This window comes from Pongo pygmaeus, chromosome 9, assembly GCF_028885625.2.
Source record: "Pongo pygmaeus isolate AG05252 chromosome 9, NHGRI_mPonPyg2-v2.0_pri, whole genome shotgun sequence".
In the NCBI taxonomy this organism is placed as follows: Eukaryota; Metazoa; Chordata; class Mammalia; order Primates; family Hominidae; genus Pongo; species Pongo pygmaeus.
Window position 1 is genome coordinate 78021100 of NC_072382.2, and position 25487 is coordinate 78046586.

Here is a 25487-nt window from a genome sequence, read left to right on the forward strand (position 1 = left end):
GAGCCCATGGCAGCACAGGATTAAGTCCTCAATACGGGCCGGGGTCAGTTTTCCCATCTGACAGAGGCCCTCCGCTGCTCACAAGGGCCTGGGCTCCCACTTCTCCATCCGAACACTTGGGATGGATGTGAAGGTGGAGCCCGGAAAGGGAGGGGCGCCGCCCACCAAGTCCTGGTTCTGGCAGGCACCCTGGCCCTTGCGGGTCCTCGGTACTAGACGCCGGCCCCAAGTCAGCCGCGGCCCCGGCCCACCCTCTGGGGGCTGAACCCCGGTCCCGGCCCGATCCCTCACGGAGCATCCAGCCCTTGGGAAGCTGCCCACGGGGATGCGCACCAACCGCAGACAGATGGGCTGGGAAGGAAGGAGAGCGAGGGCCCGACCGAGCCGGTAGAGGCGGTGGGTGCCGCTAGGGGCCCCAAGTCCCCCTTCAACATTGGGGCTGGAAGCAGACAGCTCCTCTGAGCGGCCGCCCACGGCGCCAGTGCGCATGGGCGCACCCGGCCACCCGGCCGCCCGCCCCGCCCCACGGGAGACCACGCCTCCGGCTCGCAACAGGCAAATGGGCGGAGGCCGCGGGCAGGGCGGGGCGGAGCCGGGCCCAGCTGGCCGAACCCGGGGAATGCGAGCGCCAGCCCCCGCCCCAGGCCAGTCCCAGCTGGATCTCCGGCCAGAGCCCGAGGCTGCTGCGCGGGGCGGCTGCAGCCTACGCTCCAGCGCCCGCACTGTGCCCTGCATCCCGGGAGCCCTGCTGGACCCGCGGCGGCGCGGCCGGTAGGAGGCGGGCGGAGGGAGGCGTGTGCTTCTGTGTGTGTGTGTGTGTTTCGGGGGGTGTGTGCGGGTGCAGCGCGGGCCAGTGATTGCTCCGGGACCACGAATCAGTGGAGGGGGCTGCACCTCCCGCGGGCCCGGGGGAAAAGGAAGTGAGCGCTGGCTGGGGGGCGGGGTCCTGGAGGATCCGCCTGGGCCCCCTCGGCTCGTCCCCACCCCCACCCCCGGCGAGGATTTTTTTTTTCACCTCCCTCTGGGTGTCTCCGAGTCGTTTTCCTAGTGCGGACGCGCTGGAAGCGCCTAACACCCGGGGCTGGACTGTCCCTTCCTCTCATCTTCCTCACAGTTCCCCCTCTTCTCTTCCCTCCTTAACCCCCCTTTCATCCCTGCAATCCACCAACCCCTTCTAGGTGCTCCTCCACCCAGGCTTGGGGAAGGGGCAGGGCCGAGGCTCCTGCTGCCCCAGCCTATCCGCTTCTTGGCACTCCTCCCCAGGTTGAAAGGGGGCTTTTCTCCTTGACTGCAGGGCGGGCGCACGTGTGTGTGTGTGTGTGTGTGTGTGTGTGTGTGTGTGTGTGTGTGTGTGTGTGTGTGTTGCAGGAGTGTGGGAGAGTGGTCTGGGAGGGAATGGATCTTTGGTTTCTCAGACCTCAGAGTTCCCACCTCTGTTCCTCTGGGTTGGAGGTCTCGGAAGACTGGCCTAGGGGACCAGAGGCGAAATAGGACCAAAGATCATTAACAGGTGCGACGTTCTCTCTCCCAGTCATTTCATGTGGTGGGATTCACCCCCAAGTTCCATACAGATGAGAAGAGTAGGGCACAGAGAAGCGAAGTCAGCTGCCTCTCAGGACTGCTGAGCCAGAATTTGAACCCGGGTCCGCCTGGCTCTCATCCCAGAGTCTCCTCCCTACACCTGTGGTTTAGAGAGAACAGTACTGAGGGCGACTATCCCAGGACTCAGGGGAAAGAGAGATCTGGGCAGACTTCTTGGAAGAGAGGGGCTTACGGGTGAGGCTCAGCCAACTCGATGAGTCTGAGGCCTGCTGGGGGAACCACTGTGTTTCGCAAAGATTGACACCTCTCAGGGTCCTCGGGCTGGTCCTTGCTCCTGTCCCCAGGGTCCAGGGGTGGGGTGGTCTGGCCGCCTTTGCCTCCTGGGCGGGGTATGGTGGGCCCCGCTGCTGCTGCAGGCCAGGCCAGGCTAGTTGCCAGCACACAGAGGTGCTCAGGCGGGGTCTTTGCCCTGAGGAGCCTCTCTTCTGACAAGACAGGCAGTGGGTCCACAGATAAGGCCCTGCTCAGAGTTGTACCCAGTGCTGGGAGCACAAGACAGGGACTGATGGGTGCCTGGGAGCTGGGGATGAGTTCACTTGCAGATTCGTTGGGGCTGGGTCTTGAAAGCCACCAAGCAGAAAAGAAAAGGCAGGGCATTGCAGCCCCAAGGAACAGCATGAGTAAAGGCCTGGCAGTGTGAAAATGAATGCTGGTGGGGTGGATTGCGGATTAGATAGGTCAGATGTGTGTCCAAGAAGGGTCACCTTTGGCTGCAGTAGTGGGTGGGCTTCCACTGAGGCCTGTAAGGAGGAGGCCAAAGCAGGGAGAGGGCCCTCCCTTCTGCTCTCCTCTGCTCCCCACCCAGGGCTAGGCTTGGCAGGGAAGGAGGGGCCCTGATAAAGGTTCCCAGAGCAGGGGTGCTGGGGGCAGGAGGTGCCCAGGGGCTACACAGGGTCCCAGTGCTGGGGAAAGGTAGGTGGGGCTGCCTCTGTGAGACGAGGACCACCATTGGGGGTGGAGCAGGTTGGGAGTAAGTTGACAAGTTGACTGTTGGACAGGGTGGTCGTGAGATGCCTGTGGGTTTTTGTGGGTGACATCTGGGACACTGCTCCAGGCCAGCACTGTCTCTGTCTGCTTCTGCGCCTGCTTTCCTGGCAGGCTCTCAGATCAGCCCTGGAGTCCTGGTCCCCAAACAGGAGGCCTCCTGCGCCCTCAGTAGGCACCCTCTCCTACCTGCAGGGCCTAAATCATGTGTCTGATCTTTCTCTTGGCTGAGACCATCTCTGTACCTTCCTACTTGCCTATGACCTTGAGGCGGAGAACTTCCCTTTTCTGTCTCAGTTTTCTCATGTGCAGAATGGGGATAAATGCTGCCTATTCACAGGGACTCGGGGGATGATGAAGATGAACTTAGATCATGTCACTGAACGCATCTTTCTAAGTACATGGTGTCTGGTAGCCATTGTTACTAATAGCAGCTGGCAATCAGCATCACTTAGTTCCCTCTCTGGGGATGAGGGGCTGACTTTGGGAGAAGAAGGGTGGAAGGAAACAGGCCTCTCCTATTGAAGCGGAAGCTTTTCTTGGCTTTAGTGGGTGAGGGGGACTTACGGGAGTGATCTCTATCTGCCTGACCAAGTCCCCTGACTTCCCCCAAAAGCTTCTAGTCCCTGAGGAGAGGCAAGGGCTGAGCAGCCAGGAGCACCCTAGAGTACAGCATGTAAAGGTTGAACAGAAAGCCCAGCAGTGGGCCCTGGGCTCCCCCATCTGCAAAGAGCCGGGTCTGCAACACCCCCCACCCCTCCCCGGCAGCCTCCTGGGCAGCTGGCAGCAGTCTGTCTGCAGCTGGGCTTTTCACCCGCTCTGTCTCTGTCCCCATCTATTCAAGTGTTTTGAGTGCCTTCAGAGCCCCTCCCAGGCACCTCTCGAGTGCCCTCAGAGAACTCTTCTGCCTCTCCATCTCTGGTCCCTGCTCAAAACTTTCCTGGGCTCACCGTGGTCCTGAGGCTTGGCCTTCCTGCTGCCCACCTCTGAGCCCTGCTCTGGGCTGGTGGAGACGCCCTGGGATTGCCTTGCTTCAGTGCAGGCAGAGCTGCTCACTTGCCTGTGGACTCAGGCTTTGCCTTTCCCTGCTCACCCAAGGCAAAGGGGCCAGGTCCCTTGTCCCTTTGCGGTTGGAATCTGGATGTCTTAGGAAGCCAGCCTCAGGCTTGGACGGGGAAGCTGTGGATGATGTGTGCTTACCCGCAAGGGCCTGGGTTACTGCTCCCCATTCTGGTTGTTCTCACGTGTGCTTCCGGGGACCCGAGCTTTCCCAGGGATAGGGGTCTGGGTGGGCAACAGCTGAGGCTGTGGTGGCCTGTGGGTATGTGCTGTGGTTTTCTCCAACAGTGGGCATGCGGGAGAAGGGGCTGGTGACCAGAGCACATCAAAGCCCATCCACTGGTCCCCAGCTGCCCTTTACTGTCAGGATGTGCCCTGGGGGATGGTGGTCAGAAGGCTGGGAGCCCATTGGCTTGACCCACCTGCCCTGCCCAGCCAGCCCCTGCTCAGCCAGTGCCCCCTGCTGCTGTGTAACTTCTGCCAGTTGGAGTGAGGTGGGACCCAAGTGATTTGTTACTCACAGCAGGAACTAAGAAACTGATGTAGGGTGACTGTTGTACAATGGAGCAACTCAAGGTGTAAGAACTTCATTTCCATCCGGGCGCGGTGGCTCACGCCTGTAATCCCAGCACTTTGGGAGGCAGAGGCGGGCGGATCACGAGGTCAGGAGATCAAGACCATCCTGGCTAACACAGTGAAACCCCGTCTCTACTAAAAATACAAAAAATTAGCCGGATGTGGTGGCGGGCGCCTGTAGTCCCAGCTACTCGGGAGGCTGAGGCAGGAGAATGGCCTGAACCCGGGAGGCGGGGCTTGCAGTGAGCCGAGATTGTGCCACTGCACTCCAGCCTGGGCGACAGAGCGAGACTCCGTCTCAAAAAAAAAAGAAAAAAAAGAACTTCATTTCCCTCATGGGCTTCTCCGGGCAGGAGAGGCGGGTGGGGCCCCATGACCCCCCGGCTCCCATTAGCTATTCTTCAGGAACGGCATCGTTCAAGAGCATATTCCTTTCCTATCACTGTTGTGACAAATTGCCACACTTGGTGGCTGAAAACAACACAGATTTATGCTCTTACAGTTTCAGAGGTGATAAGTCCCCCATGAGTCTAATGGGGCTAAAATCCAGGCTGGCTTCTTCTGTGGGATCCAGGGGAGAGTCCGTTCCCCATCTCTTCCAGCCTCCAGTGGCTGCTGGCATTCCTTGTGGCAACATCGCCCCAGTCTCTGCTTCTGTCTCATCGCTCTTTCCTCCTCTGCAGGCAGATCCCCTCCTCCTCCCTCTTGTAGGGACACTTGTGATTACATTCAGGGCCCACCCAGATAAGCCAAGATCGTCTCCGCATCTCAAAATCCTTAATCGCATCTTCAGAGTCCCTTGTGCCATACAAGGTGTCATTCACAGGTTCTGGGGATTCGGTTGGGAGTATCTTTGGGGCCGTCATTCAGCCCACCCCAGGAGCTGACTGCAGCATCACTGCAGGCACCATTCCCAGCTCCCGCCCCCACCCCAGTGCCCACCGAGGCTGGCTTCCCCAGTCACAGTCCTGTTTTCCCCAGGAGATCACTCACAATGTCTGTCTCCCCTCCAGCCTGGGAGACTTGGAGGCTGGGCGCTGCTGTAGCCCTGGCCCCAGTGTCCAGCCTGAGCCTCTGGTAGCCAGAGTTCAGGGATGTTTGGAAGAAGGGCATCCCTGGCATAGCCGCATGGGTGGCCCCGATGTCTGGACCCTGCCTGCGTTTGACAGCGTGCTGGGCCTTTCAGGGTGGAGTGCAGCTCATTTCAGACATTCACACAATAAGCCCAGTGCTTTGCAGGGTCATTTGATGCTCACCATCACCCTACAAGGGGGTGGGGCTGGGGAGTCCCTCTTTACAGGTGAGAATACCAAGGCCTATTACAGCCAAGTCCTGTCTGGTATGTGGGGTCAGGTGAACAGGCTGGGCCAGTAGAGCAGAAAATACCTTTATTTTACAGATGAGAATTCTGAAGCACAAAGAGGTTAACTGCTTTGCACCTCGCTGGCCTCAGTCTTCCCATCTGAGGACGGGTATGTGGACAGGATGTTGCCCAGCCTGACATCTTGGGCTCTGGTTCACCCTCTGCCTGGGTATGGGGAGCAGGCGCTGGCATTCTAGTCTGCCGTGGCCAGGAGTAGGAAGTGGCTTAGAGCAGTGCAGTGGGGCCTGGAAGTGCTGCTTGCCCAGAGACATGGTCTGCCATTGCAGGAGTGGGTAAGCCCTCCGGCGCCTCAGGAAGAACCCTAGCCAAACCCCAGAGTCCCGGCCTGCCTGCTGCGGACCTGCCCCTGTGTGAGTCTCCTTTGCATCCTCACGGCCAAGGCCACGCCATACCGGGCCCCGCTTCTCTCTCAGGGGCCTGCCTATAGCCTGGCCTCCCTGCCTGCATCCTGGGCCTCTTCCCCGTTGACCTTCTCATACATCATCACACCCCATCTCATGCCTGAGTTCTTAGCCTGGCTTTCAGGGCCGGCCACAACCTGGCTGTGGCAATATTTCTCTACTTCCTCTTCCCTCTCCCCTGCACCCTGTCCTCCAGACTTGCCTGAATGATTTATTCCTCCAGAATAATCTTTCCTCCCCCAAACCTTCCACCTCCTCCATCTCTTGAAATCACAATCTACCCTTTGAGATCCCGTTTTGATGCTACTTCCTCCATGCAGCCGTCCCTGCCTGGTGTGAACAAATCACTTCCTTTGAGAGCAGATCTTGCTGCCTTGTACCGAGGCCTCTGCCTCTCGCCTTCACCAGGCTGACCTCTAGGGCAGATTCCCATCTGACTCCTCACTGCCCCTTGGTCAGGCACAGGGAAGGTGTGCGAGTGAAGTTGGAATGGGGGAAACACCTGAGCAGGACACCCAGGGCTGGAGAGTGGGTCACTGCCCGAGGGAGGGGTGGTGGGCCAGGCTGAGCAGGACTTTGACATGGGACGGGTTTGTGCCTCTGCCCTGAATGTGCTCTTTCCCCTCAGAGCCTCTGTCTCCCATTTGTGTAATGAGAACAGCACAACTCATTTCTGAGGTTGTGCAGGAGCTTGCGCTGAGGAATGGCACACTTCAGTTTCCCAAAGTGAGAGATGGGCACTGTCTCACCAGTCTTTAAACCTTGAGTCTTGGAGACAGTCTAGGGACTCGAGTCTAGGACTGCCTGTGCAGGAAGTGGAGAAAAGGGCTGTCCTGGTGATAAACCCGCCAGATTGAAAAATAGTGTGTAGCGTTCCCCTCCCTGCCACTCAATGGCGAGAGCCTGTGGCCAGAGAGGGCAGGAGCTTTCCTGGGCTCACACAGCACAGTGAGGCAGAGGTGGCTTCAGTGACCTGATCAAGTCCCATTTTGTTAGGTTGTCTCTCCTGTGGGGAGTGAGCGAGCACACAGCCCCCACGCCACCCCGGGTGAGAGAGAATGTCCTGCACAGGGACGCCCAGCTGTATCTACCTGCAGTCAGCACTTTCTCTGCAGGACCTGGTGCTGGACTGGGAGCCCCGAGGTACGGTGGCCACCGCACTGGGTTGCCTGGGACTGTGGGTTTCCTGGATATGGTTCTTTCAGTGTTAAAACTGTGGTGAGCTGCTCGCCCGAGGCTTGGCCTGGGGCTGCCCCCTGCCCAACAGTCTCCACCTCCACGAGTGTGGCCAGGTCCTTGGCTTCTTCCTGTCCTGCCCAAGGCCTGCAGGAACCCCTGACCTGGAACACCCTTTCAGAAGCTCCTCTCCCTTGGCCGCTTGCTTACAGATGCTGCTTACAACAGCGGCTCCTGCTGTCCTACACTCCCTCCTGCTCACAGCACCCTGGGCGGGACCCAATTCCCAGATGAAGAACAGCTGCAGGGTCAGGCCTCTGACTCAGTCAGAGTCACACAGAGCCAGGCCTGCAGGCCAGCACAGCCCTCACATGCACCACCAGGGGACATCACCGCTGCAGGACCACCATTCCCCCAGGACCAGCCGGAGACCCCATTCCCCATACACGCTTGGCCCTGCCCGCTAGGCCCTCTGTGTCTCCTAGCAGGGGAGCGGCCTGGTGGGATTTATGTTAGAAAGATCACTCAGCAGCTGGGTGGAGAATGGATTGGACACAGAAACGATAAGGGAAGGGGAGGGGAGGGGAGGAAATAGACAGGATTTCCCAGCCCTGGTGCCAGCTCTCCTGGTGGTGGCTGGAGTGACTCACTGGGCCTGGCTGCCTTGGCTCTGGCGCCAGAACCCAGGAGCCCAGAGCTCTGGGTGGCCCAGGGGCTGGGAGCCTGAGGTGGCTCTGAGCCTGGCTCTCCCTCCACAGCACATTCTCCCTCCCCACCCTGCCATCCATTCCTCAGCACACGGCACGTCAGAGACAGGGGCCTGGGAGGTCGCAGTACACTCACGAAAGGACAAAGAGACATGCTTTAAGCATCTTGTTAGATGGCGACTTAGGGAGCAGATGGAGGATGGGGTACGGGATAGAAGGGGATAAATACATTAACAAAATCAAAAACACAAATAACCAGGCAGCCACCAAATGGAATTTCTGCCCTTTCCAGTCCCCTCTGGCTTCTCACGTTCCCTGCAATGGCTCAAGTCAGGGCTCTTCCAGTCCTGGGTCACTGCATCAGCATCTGACCTTTAGTCTTGCCCCTGGCTCCCCTGTGCCCCAGTAAATGCCAATGCCCCTCTGCCTGGCATCCCCAGTCCTACAGAGCTGGTCCTGCCAGTTTCCCCCCAGGCTCCACCCACCCAGTGCCCTCCCACCTTTTCCCTCTCCCTGTGCCGTATCGTGCCCTGCTGTGCCCTTGCTGATTCTGGCCTATCCTTCAGGCCCTGCTCAGGCTCCATCTCGGAAGGCCACCACCATTCCCCCCGGCCCCCTCCTCATCAGCCAGCTCAGCGCCAGCCCAGATCGGGCACCAGCAAAGATGTGCAAGTTGGAGTTGACTGTGTCCCCTGAATGATGTTCAGCCCTCCCCTGTTCATATGGAAAAGGGCGGCGGTGGGGGGTGTCTTCCCTTAAGAGGGGAGAAGAGGTTGAGGAAGGGAGGTGGGGGAAACGGGGCTTTGATTGGCAGGGAATGGGTGAGGGTGTCACTGGCTCCTTCAGCCGGCACTGGGTGATACCCACTCTACCAGGCCTGTGCTTTGCGCTGGGCACCACTGTGGGGTGTGGGGCAGTGGAGCACAGGAGAAGGACCCTCAGCAGGCATTCCTGCATTCTCCCTTCACCCCCACCACTGGCTGGCCACCAGGAAGAGTTGAGGCTCTCTCCCACTCAGCCCTGGAACCCAGCCCCTCCGCATTCACAGGTGAGCCTGCCAGTCTAAGCCCTGTGGCCGTTCTTCTGGTCTTTCTGGTTTAGTCTTGTCCTTTTCTAGTCTGTTTCCCATGTGGCAGCCAGATGGGGCTCCCCAAGACAGCCGTGACCAAGTCCCTCCGCTGCTCAGCACCCTTCCACACTCCCCATCACCTTAGGATGAAGCCAGTCTCTGCACATGGCATCCCGGGGCCTCTGGCGGGATCCTCTGCAGCCTCATCCATGATCCCTGCCCCACACCCCTCCCCTCCCCTTTTTTTCTGAGCCACCCTCCTCAGGGCTGAAAACATCCCCCTAGGGATGGTCTCTGGCTGGCGTCTCCCTTTCTCAGGTGCAGAGGAAACCTTGCAGGTGTGTGCTTGGTTGGGGTGTCGGGGTGCCACACACCTATAGGACCTTCTTGTGGACTGCTCCAAGTGTTGAGACACTCTGAGTGTCAAGTCTGCAAGCGTCCTGAGAGCTAGAGGAGGAGGATGGGACCAGAGAAGTGGAGGGTCGCAGAAGGTCACACAGCCTGCGTGTGACAAAGGCTAGTGCTCGGACCCAGCCTGGGGCACTTTCCCACTCCGCCTCCCTTCCCTTTAGGTCAGCCCACCTGGGTATGTGGTGTCCAGCTGGACAGAGCTACAGCTGTGAAGGGCCCGGATCTGCTGGGACCTGGGTCACCACATTCAGCCAGCCCTTCCTCCCAGGGCCGCTGTGCTGGCTTTTTTTGTTTACCTTTTTATTGAAGCATATGTAACTGATCTACAGACAGGTGCATAGGTCGTAAGTGTAGAGCTCAGTGGATTTGCACAGGGACCACACCCATGGAACTACCACCCAGGTCAAGAAGTAGTTTTACCAGAACCTCACAAGCTCTCTCACACCCCTTCCAGTCACTACCCCCAAGATATGCAGGTCCTGCTTTCTGTTCACTGTAGATGAGTTATGCTGGCTTTGCTTGTCTTAAAAAAATGGATTTTTTTAAATAGATAAAAATTGTGTATGTTTATCATGTACAATGTAATATTTTGAAATGTGTATACATTGTGGAATGGCTAAATCGAGTTAATTATCACACGCATTACCTCACATACTTTTTTGTCCTGAGAACACTCAAAATCTACTCTCGGCCGGGCGCGGTAGCTCATGCCTGGAACCCCGGCACTTTGGGAGGCCAAGGCAGGCAGATCACTGGAGGTCAGGAGCTTGAGACCAGCCTGGCCAACATGGTGAAACCCCATCTCTACTAAAAATACAAAAATTATCTGAGACTAGTGGCGGGCACCTGTAATCCCAGGGAGGATGAGGCAGGAGAATCGCTTGAATCCGTTAGATGGAGGTTGCTGTGAGCCGAGATCACGCTACTGCACTCCAGCCTGGGCAACAGAGTGAGACTCCAAAAAAAGAAAAGTCTACTTCTAGCAATCTTCAAGAGTATAATCTATTGTTATTAACTATTGTCACCATGTTGCAATTAATCTCTTGAACTTATAGATCTCTTGAACTTATTCCTCTTATCTAACTGAAATTTTGTGTCCTTTGACTGACATCTCTGCAACCTCCCTCCCCACCCTCACCCCTCAGTCCCTGTTAACCACCATTTTACCTTCTGCTTCTATGAGTTCAACTTTTAAAAAATTCCACAGATGAGTAAGATCATGTGGTATTTGTCTTTCTGTGTCTGGCTTATTTCACTTAGTATATTGTCTTCCTCGTTTATCCATGTTGTCACAAGTGATGAGATTTCCTTCTTTTTATGGCTGAATTGTATTACATTGTATGTATATACCACATTTTCTTTACCCATTCATCCATTGATGGACTCTTAGGTTAATTCCATATCTCGGCTACTGTGAATAGTGCTGCAGTGAACATGGGAGTGCAGATATGTTTTCAACATACTGACTTCATTTCCTTTGGATTTATACCCAGTAGTGGGATTGCTGGATCATATGGTAGTTTTATTTTTAATTTTTTGAGAAACCTCTATACTGTTTTCCATAATGGCTGTACTAATTTACATTCACACCAACAGTGTACAAGGGTTTCCTTTTCTCCATATCCTCGCCCACACTTATCTTTTGTCTTTTTTATAAAAGATGTATCTTTTGTAAAAAGATTTAAGTCAGGCACAGTGGCTCATGCCTGTAATCCCAGCACTTTAGGAGGCCAAGGCAGGCAGATCACCTGAGGTCAGGAGTTTGAGACCAGCCTGGCCAACATGGCGAAACCCCGTCTCTACTAAAAATACGAAAATTAGCCAGGCATGGTGGCGCATGCCTGTAGTCCCAGCTACTTGGGATGCTGAGGCAGGAGAATGGCTTGAACCTGGGAAAGGGAGGTTGCAGTGAGCTGAGATCGCGCCATTGCACTTGAGACTGGGTGACAGAGCGAGACTCTGTATCAAAAAAAAAAAAAAAAGATTTAAAAAAAGTCTTTTTTTATAAAAGACATATCTTTTGTCTTTTTTTAATAAGATATCACACTTTTGTCTTTTTTATAAAAGCCAAAAGGTGGCAGGTCGTATCTCATTGTGGTTTTGATTTTCATTTCCCTAATGATTAGTGATGTTGAGCTTTTTAATTTTTTTGTTTGTTCATTTTTTGAGATGGAGTTTCGCTCTTGTCACCCAGGCTGGAGTGCGGTGGCGCGATCTCAGCTCACTGCAGCCTCCACCTCCTGGGTTCAAGTGATTCTCCTGCCTCAGCCTCCTGAGTAGCTGGGTGCCCGCCTGGCTAATTTTTTGTATTTTTAGTAGAGATGGGGTTTCGCCATGTTGAGCAGGCTGGTCTTGAACTCCTGACCTTGGGTGATCCACCTGCTTCGGCCTCCCAAAGTGCTGGGATTACATGCATAAGACACTGTGCCCAGCTGATGTTGAGCATTTTTTTCATATGCCTATTGACCATTTGTATGTCTTCTTTAGAGAAATGTCTATTCAGATCATTTGCCCATTTTAAAATCAGATCATTAGGTTTTTTTTTGCTATTGAGTTGCTTGAATTTCTTATATATTCTGGATATTGACTCTTGTCAGATGGCTAATTTGCAAACATTTTTCCCATTCTGCAGGTTGTCTCTTCATTCTGTTGATTGTTTTCTTTGTTGTGCAGAAACTTTTTTAGCTTTATGTAATCCCTTTTGTCTATTTTTGCTTTTGTTGTCTGTGCTTTTGGGGTCATATCTAAAATATCATTGCCCAGACCAATGTCATAACAGCTTTTCCCATGTTTTCTTCTAGTAGTTTCATAATTTCAGGTCTTATATTTAAGTCTTTAGTCCATTTGAGTCAATGTTTGCATACGATGAGAGATAGGGAAACTTTTATTCTTCTGCGTGTGGATATCCGGTTTTCCCAACACCAATTATTGGAAAGACTGTCCTTTCCCCTTTGTGTGTCCTTGGTACTTTTGTCGAAAATTAATTGACAAATTAAATGTGTGGATTCATTTCTGGGCTTTCTATTCTGTTCCATTGGTCTTTGTGTCTGTTTTTGTGCTAGTACCATGTGGTTTTTGTTACTATAGCTTTGTAGTATATTTTGAAGTCAGGTAGTGTGATGCCTCCAGCTTTGTTCTTTTTGTTTAAGATTGCTTTGGCTATTCAGGGTCTTTTGTGATTCTGTATGAATTTTAAGGATTGTTTTTTATTTCTGCGAAAAATGTCATTGGAATTTTGATAGGTGATTGGATTGAATCTGTAGATTGTTTTGGGTAGAACGGACATTTTAACAATACTAATTCTTATCTACATATATAGAATCTTTCCATTTATTTGTGTCTTCAATTTCTTTCATCAGTGTTTCATAGTTTTCAGTGTACAAGTCTTTTACCTTCTTGGTTATATTTATTCCTAAGCATTTCTTTTTCCCATGGTAACTATTGTAAATGGGATTGTTTTCTTGACTCTTTTGAATAGTGTGTTGTTAGTATATAAAAATGCTACTGATTTCTGTGTATTCCTTCTATACCTATTTTGTACAGAATTTTTATCATGAAAGGATGCTGAATCTTGTCAAATGTGTTTTTTTAAATCAGTGAGATGATCATGTTTTTTGCCCTTTATTCTGTTAGTATCATGTATCACATTTATTGATTTGCATATGTTGAACCATCCTTGCATCCTTAATATAAATCCTACTTGATCATGGTGAATGATCCTTTTAATGTGCTTTTGAATTATTTGCCTTATTATTATTATTTTTTTCCCCTAGATATTGGGTCTTGCTATCCTCTTGAGGCTCTTGAGTAGCTGGGACTACAGGCATGCACCATCACACCCAGCTTGTTTGCTAGTATTTTGTTGAAGGTTTTGCATCTGTGTTCATAAGGCATATTGGCCTGTAATTTTCTTTTCTTGTAGTGTCTATCTGGCTTTGGTAATGGGGTAATGCTGGCTCTGCTTTTCTATTTTATTTAAATAGAATCATGTAATATTGCTTCTTTTGCTTAATATGCTTGTAAGATCCATCCATAGGGTTGTGTGCAACAACAATTTGTTCATTTTCGTTATTGTTTACTATTCTATTATATGAATATACAAGAACTTATTGATCCATTCTTTCATTGATGAACATTTAGCTTGTTTCTCATTTTCAGCTCTAACAAATACTACTGCAATAGACATTCTTGTACATGGTTTTTGGTGAATATGTGCATGCATTTCTATTGGACATATTGTTGGAATTACTAGATTACTAGATTATATGAACACATGATTATATTATTTCTTCAGGTTTTCTAGATATAGTCAAATGGTTTCGCAAAGTGATTATACCAATTTGTCCTCCTACCACTAATGCATAAGAGCTCTACTTGAGATTGTGTGTGTGTGTGTGTGTGTGTGTCTGTGTGTGTGTTTCACTTTAGTCATTCTAGTGGGGGTATAGCAGTATCTCATTGTGGTTTTAATTTGCATTTCCTTAATGGTTAGTGAAGTTGGGCACTTTTTCTTCCATTTTTAGGCCATTTGGGTTTACTTTTTTTCTCATGTTCTTTTCTAAAAGCATTATTATTTTACCTTTCAGTTAGATTTGAAATCTATCTGGAATAAGTTTTGTATATGGTTTGAGGTAGGGGTAAGACAACTGTTTTTCCTTATGGATAGCCAGTTGACCCAGCACCATTTATTGAAAAGATAAATCCTTTCCCCAGTGCATTGTGGCATCTCTTTTGTCATGTATCAGGTGTCCTTATACTTGTGGCTTATTTCTGAACTTTCTATTCTGTTCCACTGGTCTATGAGACAGTGCCCAGTGAGCTTTGTGATCAGCCTTGTTACTTAGTAGTATAAGTCCTCCAGCTTGTTCTCTTCAAATGGCTCTGCTTATTCTGGGTCCTTTGTGGCTTTGAGGCCCGTGGTGGCTTTGAGGCCCTTTTGCTGCTGGGCTTGGGCTCAGCTGTGTCCTTGGTTCTTATTATACCCCTGGGGCTGATGCTGGCTCCATGACCCCGTCTCTCAGAGGCTCAGAGAGGTAGGTGACTTGCCCCTCCACACAGCTCTGGAGCCTGGCCTTGGCTTCTGCCTCAAGGACAAATTCCTTGGTGTTCCCATCTACAAAATGGCTTAGGTGGTCCAGGGAAGGCTCATGGGTATCAGCCCGCTGGAAGATGAGGCCTTATTCCATCCTGTACACAGCCAGGCTGTCCCCGCTACCTCCAGCAGGTTCAGGGAACAGCAGACTAGGCCACACAGCCTCCTGGAAGAGGAGTACCAACCATGTCCCAGATGAGGATAGACTGAGCTTCCCTAAGGCAGGCCTAGGAACAGATGCCACTTTCTTTCTGTCATCTGTCACCTTAGAGGCTGGAACCCAGTAGGGCTCAGAGGAGGCTTGCTGATTGATAGCAGCTCAGAGGGGTTCCCACCTTGCCCAAGGACACACAGCAGCTAAATGATGCAGTTGGGATGCAGACTCAGATCTGACTGACCTGCCAGAAGACTGGGTTCCTGAAGCTCCCTGGTGAGCACCCCAGCCCCCTCATTCTGACCCAACTCAGAACTTCCACTCTTGGTCCACAGAGGCCTCACTGTGCAGGCTGGGTCTGACTCACCGCTGCCCTGGCCACAGGAGGAGGAGGGCTGATACCAGTGAGGCTTCCCTGGAGATGATGGCCAGCTAAGCCATTTTGTAGATGGGAACATCAAGGAACTTGTCCAGAGTCTGCAGCCTCTTATGCAGATCTCAAGCCTCCAGACTCCGTATCCTAGGCTTCCCAAAGCAGGGCCCAGGTTAGCACTGTGCTCATTTTAGGGGGTGCCCTGAGGTGGTAATAAAGATGTCTTTCATACCTCTGAGCCTTTGCGTGAACTGTTCCCTTTGCCTGGAATGGCCTTTCTCTCCTGCTTCTGTGGCCGGGCCTGTGTGGAGGCTTCCCTGCTTTCCTCTTGCTGGAACCTCTGAATGACACATACTTCATTTGGCCTTGTGTCTGTTGGCTACACTAGACCAACTCAGACAGGAACCCCAAGTTGTGGTAGCCCCCCCATACCTGGCAGGGGTCTGGACACATCGTGGGTGAAGCCCAGATGTCGACTGCCTGAGACTGTCAGTCCTCAGGGCACAGAGCATGAAAGGATACAGAGTGCTGCTCTGCATGGTGAGTTCTTGTTTGTTCCTCACAGTGGCCCAGAGGCCCTGGCACATTGTCTCTTCCAGACAAGGACCATGCAGACCAGTGAGGTGATGCGGCCTGCTCAGGACAGCGGGGGTCTGGGTCGAGGCTCAGGAGCTGGAGAAGGGCTGGGCCGCAGCAGAATGTGCTAGGGCTACAGTCTGGATAGTGGGGATGTGGGCACCGGCTGGCACCCAGCTATCAGGGAGGGGAGGAGAGGAGAGCCAGGCCTGCGCCACGGTGAAGGGGTGGGCCCTGCTGCAGCAGACCTGAGTGCTGGCGGCTGTGATGTGGAAAGCTGATTCCCCTTGGGAGCCTCCGCCACTCTCTGAGCCTTTTTCTCTTCTTGAAGGAATTCCTCCTGCACTCACCTTTGTTGGTTCGTGCAACATAGCTACTCAATCCCTGGAGCCCCACATTGGACCCTGGGATAGAGAGAGGAGCTGGACACGGCCCCTGCCCTGGAGGGGCATGGGATAGGCTGGGGAGGCAGACAAGTCATGTGCAGATGGGATACAGTGTTAATGGGTGCTGTCCCAGGGGCACCAGGATGGCAGAGGAACAGTGTGTGCAGAGGCCCTGAGGAAACAGTCTTGTGGGAGCTGTGAGGAGCTCCGAACCCTGGAGCTTCAGCCCAGGGTGGAGAATGGTGGGGATGAGACTGGCAGGAGGAGGGAAGAGGGCAGGCGCACAGGGCAGCTGGGAAGCTCAGGTGGTCCTGAACCCCGCCCAGGGGTCGTGCTCAGCCCAAACAGCTAAAAACACCAGGGAGACAGGAAGTGCTACGGGTCTAAGCTCAGGCTCAGAAAGAAAAGGCCTGGGTGGAGCAGCTTGCCTGCCTCCCGGTCTATCTGTGGCTTTCAGTGCTCTGCCTGGAGCTAGCAGAGGAGAGCTGACCCTGTCGGGGTGTTGGCCCCATAGATACAGTGGGAGGTGACCTTGGGGCAGAGGGAGGGTGCAGAGGGGCAGTCTGTGCAAGGGCCGGGGCCAGAAGAACCTCACATAAGTAGGCCAAGGTTAGCCTGGCAGGCGGGTGAGGCTGGAGGGATGGGGCAATGGTATCAGACCCTCAGCCAGCCAGGCCTGGCCCTGTACAGCCCCTGGCCCAGCCAAGCTCTCCCTTTATGGCCTCCATCTCCCTTCCATCCTCCCCAGGGTTGGACCCTCCCAGCAGCGTTGGCCCCTTCCTAGCCTGGAGAGCAGCCAGACCCTCTTTCTCCACCAGCCTGGCTGTGTGACCTGGGCGAGCTTGCTCCCCCTCTCTGGACCCTCTAGACTCAGAAACACTGGAATTGCAAGAGCTGATTTCTGGGTTCCTGCTTTCAGCTTCTCTGATCTAATTCTTGTAGCTTAAATTACTTCCTGAGCTGACCCTGCCGGAAACCCGTGGTGCTAATGATGCTCCTTGGTGACTGTGCCAGAAGCCTGAAGCCCGGGAGCTGGGTCTGTGAGCTCCTCCCCTCTCTCCCTCAGGCCTCCAAGGCAGGGAGAATGGGTGGGAGGGGGCAGGGCTGCTGGCCTCCCTGGGCAGAGGGGCAGCCAGAGAAGTTAAGTGGTTGGCCTGAGGTCACACAGCAGCACTCCAGCAGGCCCAGTATGGATATGGGGGCAGAAGGTGAAGTGGTTTGGGTGCAGAGCAGGGGACAACTGCTCTCAGCTCCCTTGGCAGGTGGGGGGACAATGGCCCCCTTGCCCTCCCTGCTGTCCATCTGTGCCCGAGCTCCCTGCCCGCGCTCGCCTCCTTCCTTTCCTGTGTCTCCCTTCCCTCTTTCCCTCCACATGAGGCCCCAGTGAGGCTCCAGCTCAGCCGCGATGTGTGGGGAGACCCTAAGTGAGAGCAGCAGGGTCACACAGCCAAGCAGTAGCACTGAAGTCGGAGGATCTGGGTTCCCTTCCGGACACCAGGTTTCCAGGGGAGCTTGGGCAGGTCACCTCACCTCACTGAGCCGCAGTTGTATTTTGTGAAAGCTGGCAGCCATGTGCCCACCGGCACTGTTGGCAGGCAGTACACAAGTACCTCTGGCCAGGGAAATGGGGCGTCTCTTGGGACCACTGGGCGTCTTGGCCCCTTCCCCCTCACTCCTCTTCCCACTGGCATGCTCGGCGGGCTCCTCGGCCTTCAGTTAATGGGTTGACTCCTTCCAGGAGGTGCAGCAGCACTGCATAATTCCTATCACTGAAATGAGAAAACGGGCTCAGAGAGTTCACATGACCTGTTCAATGTCACCCAGCAGGAGGGTGGTACCACTAGGGCTGGCACTCACACCAGCCTTGCTCTCAGATATCACTCCCACAGCCAGCCTGCCTTGCCTTGGTTTCCCTCAGGGCTGGGCTGGAAATTGTGGCCTTTACCCCAAAAGGATTGCACTTTTACCCTGGGCAGGCCCCAGGAAGAGTAGATCAGGGGCTGTGGAGCTGCACCGCAGCCCAGATGGAGTTTGAGGGATAGGGGGGTGGATCATAAATGGGGTGGTCACTCAGGTGCTTGGCCATCCGAGCGTCTCTCGGCGCACCTGATATTCAGGCCCTGCCAGCCGCTGTTCCTTGCCCTGCCCTGCCCTCCACTCCCAGAGGCCTTCCCTGACCATGTTGGTCCAGGCTGTGTCCCTTGCACTTGGTCAGCACATTGGTGCAAAGTTCAGAGCGCTTGGCTGGGCCCACCTGGGCCCCTGGGGAATGGAGGGAGGGTTAAGGAGCCATGGGCCTGCTCTCTACAGAATTGGAGACGTCTATTCCCGAGGTGCTGTGAGGAAGGCAGCATGGTGCGGGGAGGACCGGAGAGAATGAATGAATGATGCCGAGGCGGGTACCTGGGGCAAGGTTTTCCCACACCAGGCAGAAATGTGCCGCTCTCTAGAGGTGGGGAGGGAAACCCGGAGGCACACCAGCCAGGGAGCTGCCAGGGCTGGCCACTGGTCTGATTCCGTCTGAGGAGGTGTAGCAAAGGCTGGTCAAACAAAGGAAGGCAGGGAGGTGGGTGCGGTGTGGGCCAGGCCTGAGCTCTGTGTGGCCTGTGGGCCTGGTACCACCTCTGAGCTTCAGAAACGAGAGAATCCAGTCTGTGGAGTCAGGCTGGTCGGTGCCTGTCCCACTCTGCTGTATACCAGCTGTGTGACCTTGGGTAGGCTCCACGCCTCTCTGAGCCTTCCTTGCCTGTGCCATGGGGCTGATGATGTCCGCTTCACAGGGCGCATCAGGGACCCAGGGACTCTGTGAGTGACGATCTTCTTGCCTTCCTGTCCAGGTGTTCCCCCTCCCCTCCGTGGGGCAGCAGCCACCATGTTCTCATGTGTGAAGCCCTATGAGGACCAGAACTACTCGGCCCTGAGGCGGGACTGCCTGCGCAGGAAGGTGCTCTTCGAGGACCCCCTCTTCCCCGCCACTGACGACTCACTCTACTATAAGGGCACGCCGGGGCCCGCCGTCAGGTGGAAGCGACCCAAGGTCAGTGTCTGGTCCCAGCTGGAGCTGGGTGAGCAGGCCCGGGCCCACCCACAAGGCTGGGTCTGCAGGGATATTGGGGTGGTGGCAGGAGGCATCCCTAGCCCCAGGCTGCTGAGAAAGTGAGGGTGCTGAAACGGTGGGATTTGATCTGGATGGGGAGCTCGGAGAATGGGCTGTAATCCTGTGGCCACCACTGGATTGGCTGAGGCCCAGCCAGGCCTTCACCCCTCTCAGGACCTCCACTTCCTCACAGGAAAAACGGGGCAGTAACCTCAGCCCCGCTGAGGGTCATTTTTGGAATAAAAATGGGGTGATGTGGATATGACCATTTTTAATAAAATGTAGATTGACATCCAAATGTAAGGAATTTACTTTCCTGATTGTGATCATCATGATTTTGAAATAGTCATTGGTGGTAGAAATGAAAAGTATTTATTATGATGATTCATCAATAATAATAATAATCATAAAAAAATAGTAGTACCTACCTCATAGGGTGGTTGTGAGAATTAAAAGAGGTGATGCATGCAAAATTCCACACACAGCCTGGCAGCCAGTACGGGACCATGGATATTGACAATGATGAACAGGCAGCGTCTCTCTGACCGCTCCTCTTGGTCCCTGAGGCTAGAGTGTGTTACACAGAAATGTTTGGCCTCCTGGTGTGATTTCATCCCCTTGAACCCTGATTCCTGGGTGTGAGGGTGGGCTGGGGAGGGGTTCGCTGCTTGTCTGTGGGTCCTGCAGAATGGGGTCCCTGGTGGCCTGGGTGGAGGGGAGGCTGCTGGAGGTTACTCTCCCTGGCCTCCAGGGCTGTGCTGGTGACACTGAGGGTTGTCCCCTCACAATGCGAGAGACCATGCTGTCTCAAGGATGCTCTGGGCCGGGAGGGGGCTGTGATTCCCGCAGCCCAGTAATCAGAGGAGGTGTCTTGGAGGTGAAGGGTGACGAGATTTTTGCCCAAAGGGCCAGGTGGGAAAAGGCAGAGGAAATAGAAACTCACAGATTGGAGCCCCTCAGGCTCATGCGGGCCTGTGGAGGGCCGTGCCCGGGATGGCAGATCTGGCTCGACCTTGCTCTGTGGGTAGTGAGGTCCCGTGAAGGCAAAGGCTTTCAGCAGCCTGTGACGGGGTCAGATTTGCATTTTCCAAAGTTCCCCCTGATCCCCTGGGCTTTTTGGGAAAATGAAATGTCATTTTCTAGTTTCCCTCCCAGGCTATGATCTCAAGTCCCTTCTGACTGAAAATACCCTGTAGATGTCCTTGGACTGGGACTCTTGAGAGGCAGAGAAACTGAGGCCAAGAGAGGAAGGTGCATGTCCTAGATCACCCATGAGCTGCTAGCAGGGGTAGTTGAAGAGTCCTGCCTCCCTGCACCTCACCTTCCTGGCACCAGATAAAGGGCCCCTGGTGCCCTTGACCTCAGTCCCAAGAGCTGTAACAGAATCTCTGGCCCTGTACTGACTCTCTGGAAGGCCCAGGAGCCTCCTGGCCTGGCCACAAGAGTTCTGCCTCTTGGGCCCCCTCTCCCACGCCTTCCTCTCTTCCTTTGGCAAGTAGGTGGGGAGGGAGGCCTTGGCCTCAAAGGGCCTTTGTGAGGCCTTGGCTGCGGGGAGGAGGGCTGGGCACTTGAGCTCTTCGCCCTCCTCCCACTCCATCCCCTGGCTGCCCCCGTCCTGACTCCCTCCTGCCCTCTGGCCATTGCCTAGACATTTTAGGTCCGTGGCTCCGAAAAGAGGCTGGTGAGGCCTGGTGGGAGCAGGCTGGGCTTGCTGCGGTGAGAGGAGGAAACGCCAGGTTGGCCCACTTGGTACTCTCCTGCTGCGTGACCCAGGGGAGTCAGCTGCCCTTTCTGAGCCCCTTTCCTTGTGGGTTCAGGAGCCATGCCACACCTCCTCCTCTCGTTGCCTTCCTCGCTGGCTCACTTGGTGCCCTGCCCTTTCTAGACATGCAGAGCTGCCCTGCCCTGGATGTGGGGGCAGGTGACAGAGAGCGTATGGTGGCTGGTGTTCAGAGAGCTGTGTGAGTGGGGCCCAAGGGGCAGCAGCGATGGGAACTCAGACCAGGCTGGGGTGGATGGTCCACGGCACTGCCTGGATTTCCTAAACCATGTGTGTAGGCACTGCCTACTGGCTAGCGACAGGCCTGCAGGACAGGCAGCCCCTGCCCCACTAATGGGATGGGAGGTTTGTGGAGCAGGAAGTCAAGCAGGCTTGGCTCAGCTTGCTTGGCGGGCCCAGCCCAGTGGGTTATCATTAATGCCCAGCTGCTTGCCAGTGAGAGGGAACTTTGGCCTCAGGCAGCCTTGTTTCGATGGAGTCTTACCTGTGACCGCCTGTTTACAAATGGGAAGTCGTGCTGCATGCCCGTCCATCCCCTCCAGCTCCTTCTCTGTGTTGGTCCTTATAGTGGCTGCTCTGTTCTTGGAGGGTCTCCTCAGCCAGCCTCCCAGCCTCGCTGCCTCTCAGATGGATGCAGAGGCTAGTTTTTGAGCCACAATGAACTTGGCTCCAGCCTTGGCCCTACCTTACTAGAAGTGTGACCTTGAACAAGTCACTCCTGCTTGGGCCTCAGTTTCCTCATCTGTAATTGGGGAAGGATAATTCTTGCTGGTCACAGTTTCTGGAAACCGATATGACTTGAGGTATCTGTGGTGTCATACACATGGGAGGCAGGTGACAAATTGGTTCCCCTCTCTTGCTCGTCTTCTCCTTGGCAACCTTTGTGTTGGGGACCTAGAGCCACCTTGGCTGGGACATCCCATCTCCTATTGACTCTGCAGGTGGGACCAGGCCTTGTCCTCTTGGGTGCCGACCTGGGCACCTGCCTTCAGCCCACACGCTTCACCCACAGGCTCGCTATGTTTTTGTTCTTTCCAGTACAGTGGCCATTCGCCGGCCGCTCACAGGCCTGGCTGGGGAGATGCACGGAGAATGGGGAATGTCCCCAGGCCTGGGAGCTCAGGGTGTCCTTCCTCCTCACTCAGGACCCGGGCCCTAGTAGGCGGTCTCCTCTCACCCTGTGGGGGCAGCATCCCCTCATCCAGCATGCTGTCTCTCCCACATCTGGGTATGAGCCTGGAGGTCCTTTGGTGGAATGCAGAGGGGACAAGGTGGGGCGGGGGAGGGGGACTAATGAACAGACACCGGTTTTGGAACCTCCAGAATTCCCCTAGGGTGGTCTCGGGGGCCCCAGCCTCAGCCCAGTCCTGGGGACTCTTGCCCATCAAGCCATATCCTGGAGATGGCCCTACTCCTCGGCTCCCTGAACATAAGGCCTTTTCATGCCACAGAACAGTCAGTTTGCAGCAAGGCCTGGCAGCGGGGGCACACCCAGCCGAACTGCCCAGGAATGACCCCCTTCTGGGCATGTGCTCAGAGATGGGGTTCAGTGGGGTCAGGGAGAGCTTTCAGAGGCCTTGAAGAGTGGGGACTGCTATGGAGGAGAAGGAGGTAGGGCTGGGGGAGGGCAAGTCTTCTGCAGAGGGGACGGGCTGTAGGCTACAACTCCCTTTCCAGTCCCAGATGGAAGTCCCGCGTCCTTCCCGGACCTGTTTCCCACTGTCTAGTTCATTCCTTCTGTGATCCTAGATTCCAGGAGGGTGGTGACTAGGGTGAAGCTGGATGGAGAAAGAGTTGGGGAGGAGGACGGACGTGGAGGGAGCCTCTGCAGGTATAGCCCAGGTGCCATGGATCCAGTCTACTGCCTTGCCTTGCCTTGTACACCAGGACTAGAAACCTGAATTTCTTGTTGTGCCATTAAGGGAGAAGGGAGGTGGGCTGGGCTGTGGCCTGTCAGGTGGAGCTGGTCTAACAGGCTGGGAGGGGCTGAGCAGGGGAGCGGTGACTGCAGGTGCAAAAGGCTGTCCTAGAGCTGTGTTGCCTGCAGAAATGGTCAACCCCCAGCCCTCGGGCAGCCCCTGTACAGCCCAATCCTGTGCGCCACTTTGTCCCCCCTCCCTCCCAGGGACCTGTCTGTAGCCCCAGTGGAACCTGCCAAGCTTTGCTAAGCCTAGAAGTGGGCAAAGTCAGGCCTAGGCCCTGCTTAGGAGCTCACAGGCTGGTCGTGGGGACCCTAAGGAAACCCAGCGAGTGTGGACAGGGATGGAAGGGAGCACAGGTGGCTGGCACCAGATAAAGGGCCCCTGGCACCCGAGGACCGTTTTGGAGTCAGCGTCTGCCTCAGGACACTTCGGGTCCCCATTTCCCTCCTGAACCTCCCTGCTTACCAGCACTCTGCTTGCCTGCTCTGCAAGCATTACTGCCTCCAGGAAGCCTCCTCTGTTTTCTCTCTGGCTCCTGCTGTCACAGCTCTGCTCACATAGGGGGTCAGGGCCTGGTTCCTTCTCAAGGTCCCTGCCTGTGGGCAGAGACCTTCCCTGACTTACTCTGTGACCTGTGTCCAGCCAGTGGCCCGGGAAAAGTGGAAGGACAAACACTAGGCTTGAGAAGCCTGGCCCCATGGTGGCAGAGGTGAGGGCCTGGGCTTCCCCAACCCCTTGGTCTCATTGCTATCTAGTGAGACACCCCTAAGCTGGGTTAGGACAGGTGCAGGGAGACAGGTGAAGGAAGAGTGGCTTTGTCACCCATAAAACCTAGCCCACCTGAGACCAGCCTGGCCAACATAGTGAAACCCTGTCTCTACTAAAAATAGAAAAATTAGCTGGGTGTTGGTGGCAGACGCCTTGTAGTCCCAGCTACTCTAGAGGCTGAGGCAGGAGAATCGTTTGAACCCAAGAGGCAAAGGTTGCAGTGAGCCAAGATCGTGCCACTGCATTCCAGCCTGGGCGACAGGGCAAGACTCCATCTAAACAAAACAAAAAACAAAACAAAAACCTAGTCTACCTGGAGACTGCAGCCAGACTGCCTGAATTTGAATCTCAGTTCACCTCTTCTTGTGTGGCCCTGGGCAAGTGACTTAACCTTTCTGTGCCTTGGCTTCCTCATCCGTAAAAAGAGGATGCCAACAGTGCCCATCTCACAGGGTTGTTTTGCACAGTGCCTGCCACATAGCAGGTGCCCAGTCATTGTGAGATATTTCTGTTATTGTTCCTTTACAGGTGCCCCAAGGTGGCCCCTGGATTCCAGAGCAGACTCCAGGTGCCACCAACCTCAGGTGGTTTCTGTTGGTTAGAGCTGGTGACCCTGAGCCTCTCCTGGCAGTGGGAACATGCCTGGCTGCCTTCTGCTCTGTCTGCTCCTTCCCAGGCTGCACGATTGCCCCCAAGTTCCTGCTCTGCCACAGCAAGTCAGGATGATGGAATCTGGGAATTGTGACTCCCGAACTCGGTCTGTCTCTCAAGGACTGGAGAAGTGTCTGGGGCCAGAGCCCTGATCTGGGGCCCAGACCTGGTTGGATCTGCACCTCGGGTCTGCCCCAGCTGTGGTGCTTAGTGTGGGGAGACCCTGGTTGGGAGCCCAGCAGACCTAGGGCGTCCCATCGGATCCGTCCACTTACTTGCCTTGTCATCTTGGACATCACTGCGCTGTCCTGGGCTCAGCCTCCTCCTCTGTGGGATGTGGCAGTCGTGTGTCTGTCTTAGGACACTGGCTGGGAGGATCTGAAGTGGAGGGACATCTGAGTCACTTTCTGCTGTAGACCCTGGTGATGCCAGGTGGTAGCTGTTTCTCTTTCCGTGGCACGATGTGGCTGGGGTCCTCCGCGTATGGAAGCCCCTCTCCCTTCTCCGTCTTGCCTGCCCTCCTGGCCTCAGGGAACAGATGCTAAGTCATAGCTCCCTCTGGCTCAGAGGATGGGCTGGGTGTGAGGTGTGGTCCAGGGCTGGGAGGGAAGATAGGAGGGCAGCGGGGAGGAGAAAGTCCCTTCTTCCTGCCTGTGCTTCCTGACGGGGTGCCTTTGGGGATGGATGAGACCAGGCGGCCTCACTGGGTTTCCTAGACCTGTGCTCTGCAGAAGCCGCCATGCAGGTTGGCCGTGGTGCACCCTGTAGTGCCAACTAGAAGCAGGGGCCAGGTCTCAGGAGCTGCTCATGCCTTTGGGGGAATTCTAACCCTTTCTCTGACCCTCTAAAACTCTGGTTCTTCCGGGCAGAGGGGACAGCAGGGTCCCCATCTTGGTGGGAACTAGGGGCCCTCTTCCTCATTCTCCCTTGCCACTGCTCTGCTCCACGATCTGTAGAGTCCCTACACAGCCCTGCAGGGGTGACCATTTACCTCCTCTGCACAGGTGAGGCCCAAAGTTGCACAGCAGGGAGCAGACATTCAAATTCTCTCTTCCTGCCTCTGCCACCCTCTGCTGGCCGCCTGTGGTAGGACCGCAGAAGCTCTTGGGATGGAACTAGCTCAGGAGCGCCTGCTGGAGTGGAGGCAGGCAGAGGGCTGCTGCCATCTGCCCGTGCTGTGTGGCGGGGGCACGGTATTCCACCTCCCTGGGCTTCAGTTTCCTTATCTGTAAAACGGGATATTGCCCACCTCTCAGTGCCTTGGTGAGGATGGATTGTGGTGTCAGCAGGATGCCTGGTACATGAAAGGCATGTCTCAG

The 25487-nt window shown here is 54.8% G+C and overlaps 1 protein-coding gene across 1 annotated transcript in view; it reads left to right on the forward strand.

Annotated features, from left to right (window-relative positions):
- The first annotated feature begins 585 nt into the window (after positions 1-585).
- CAPN5 (calpain 5) overlaps positions 586-25487 on the forward strand; it is a 57114-nt gene continuing 32212 nt past the window's right edge. The window contains exons 1-2 of the mRNA XM_054437812.2: positions 586-771; positions 18788-18987. Of these exons, the coding sequence (XP_054293787.1) occupies positions 18823-18987 (165 nt within the window). The 5' untranslated portion in view covers positions 586-771; positions 18788-18822. The remainder of the gene's footprint in view (positions 772-18787; positions 18988-25487) is intronic.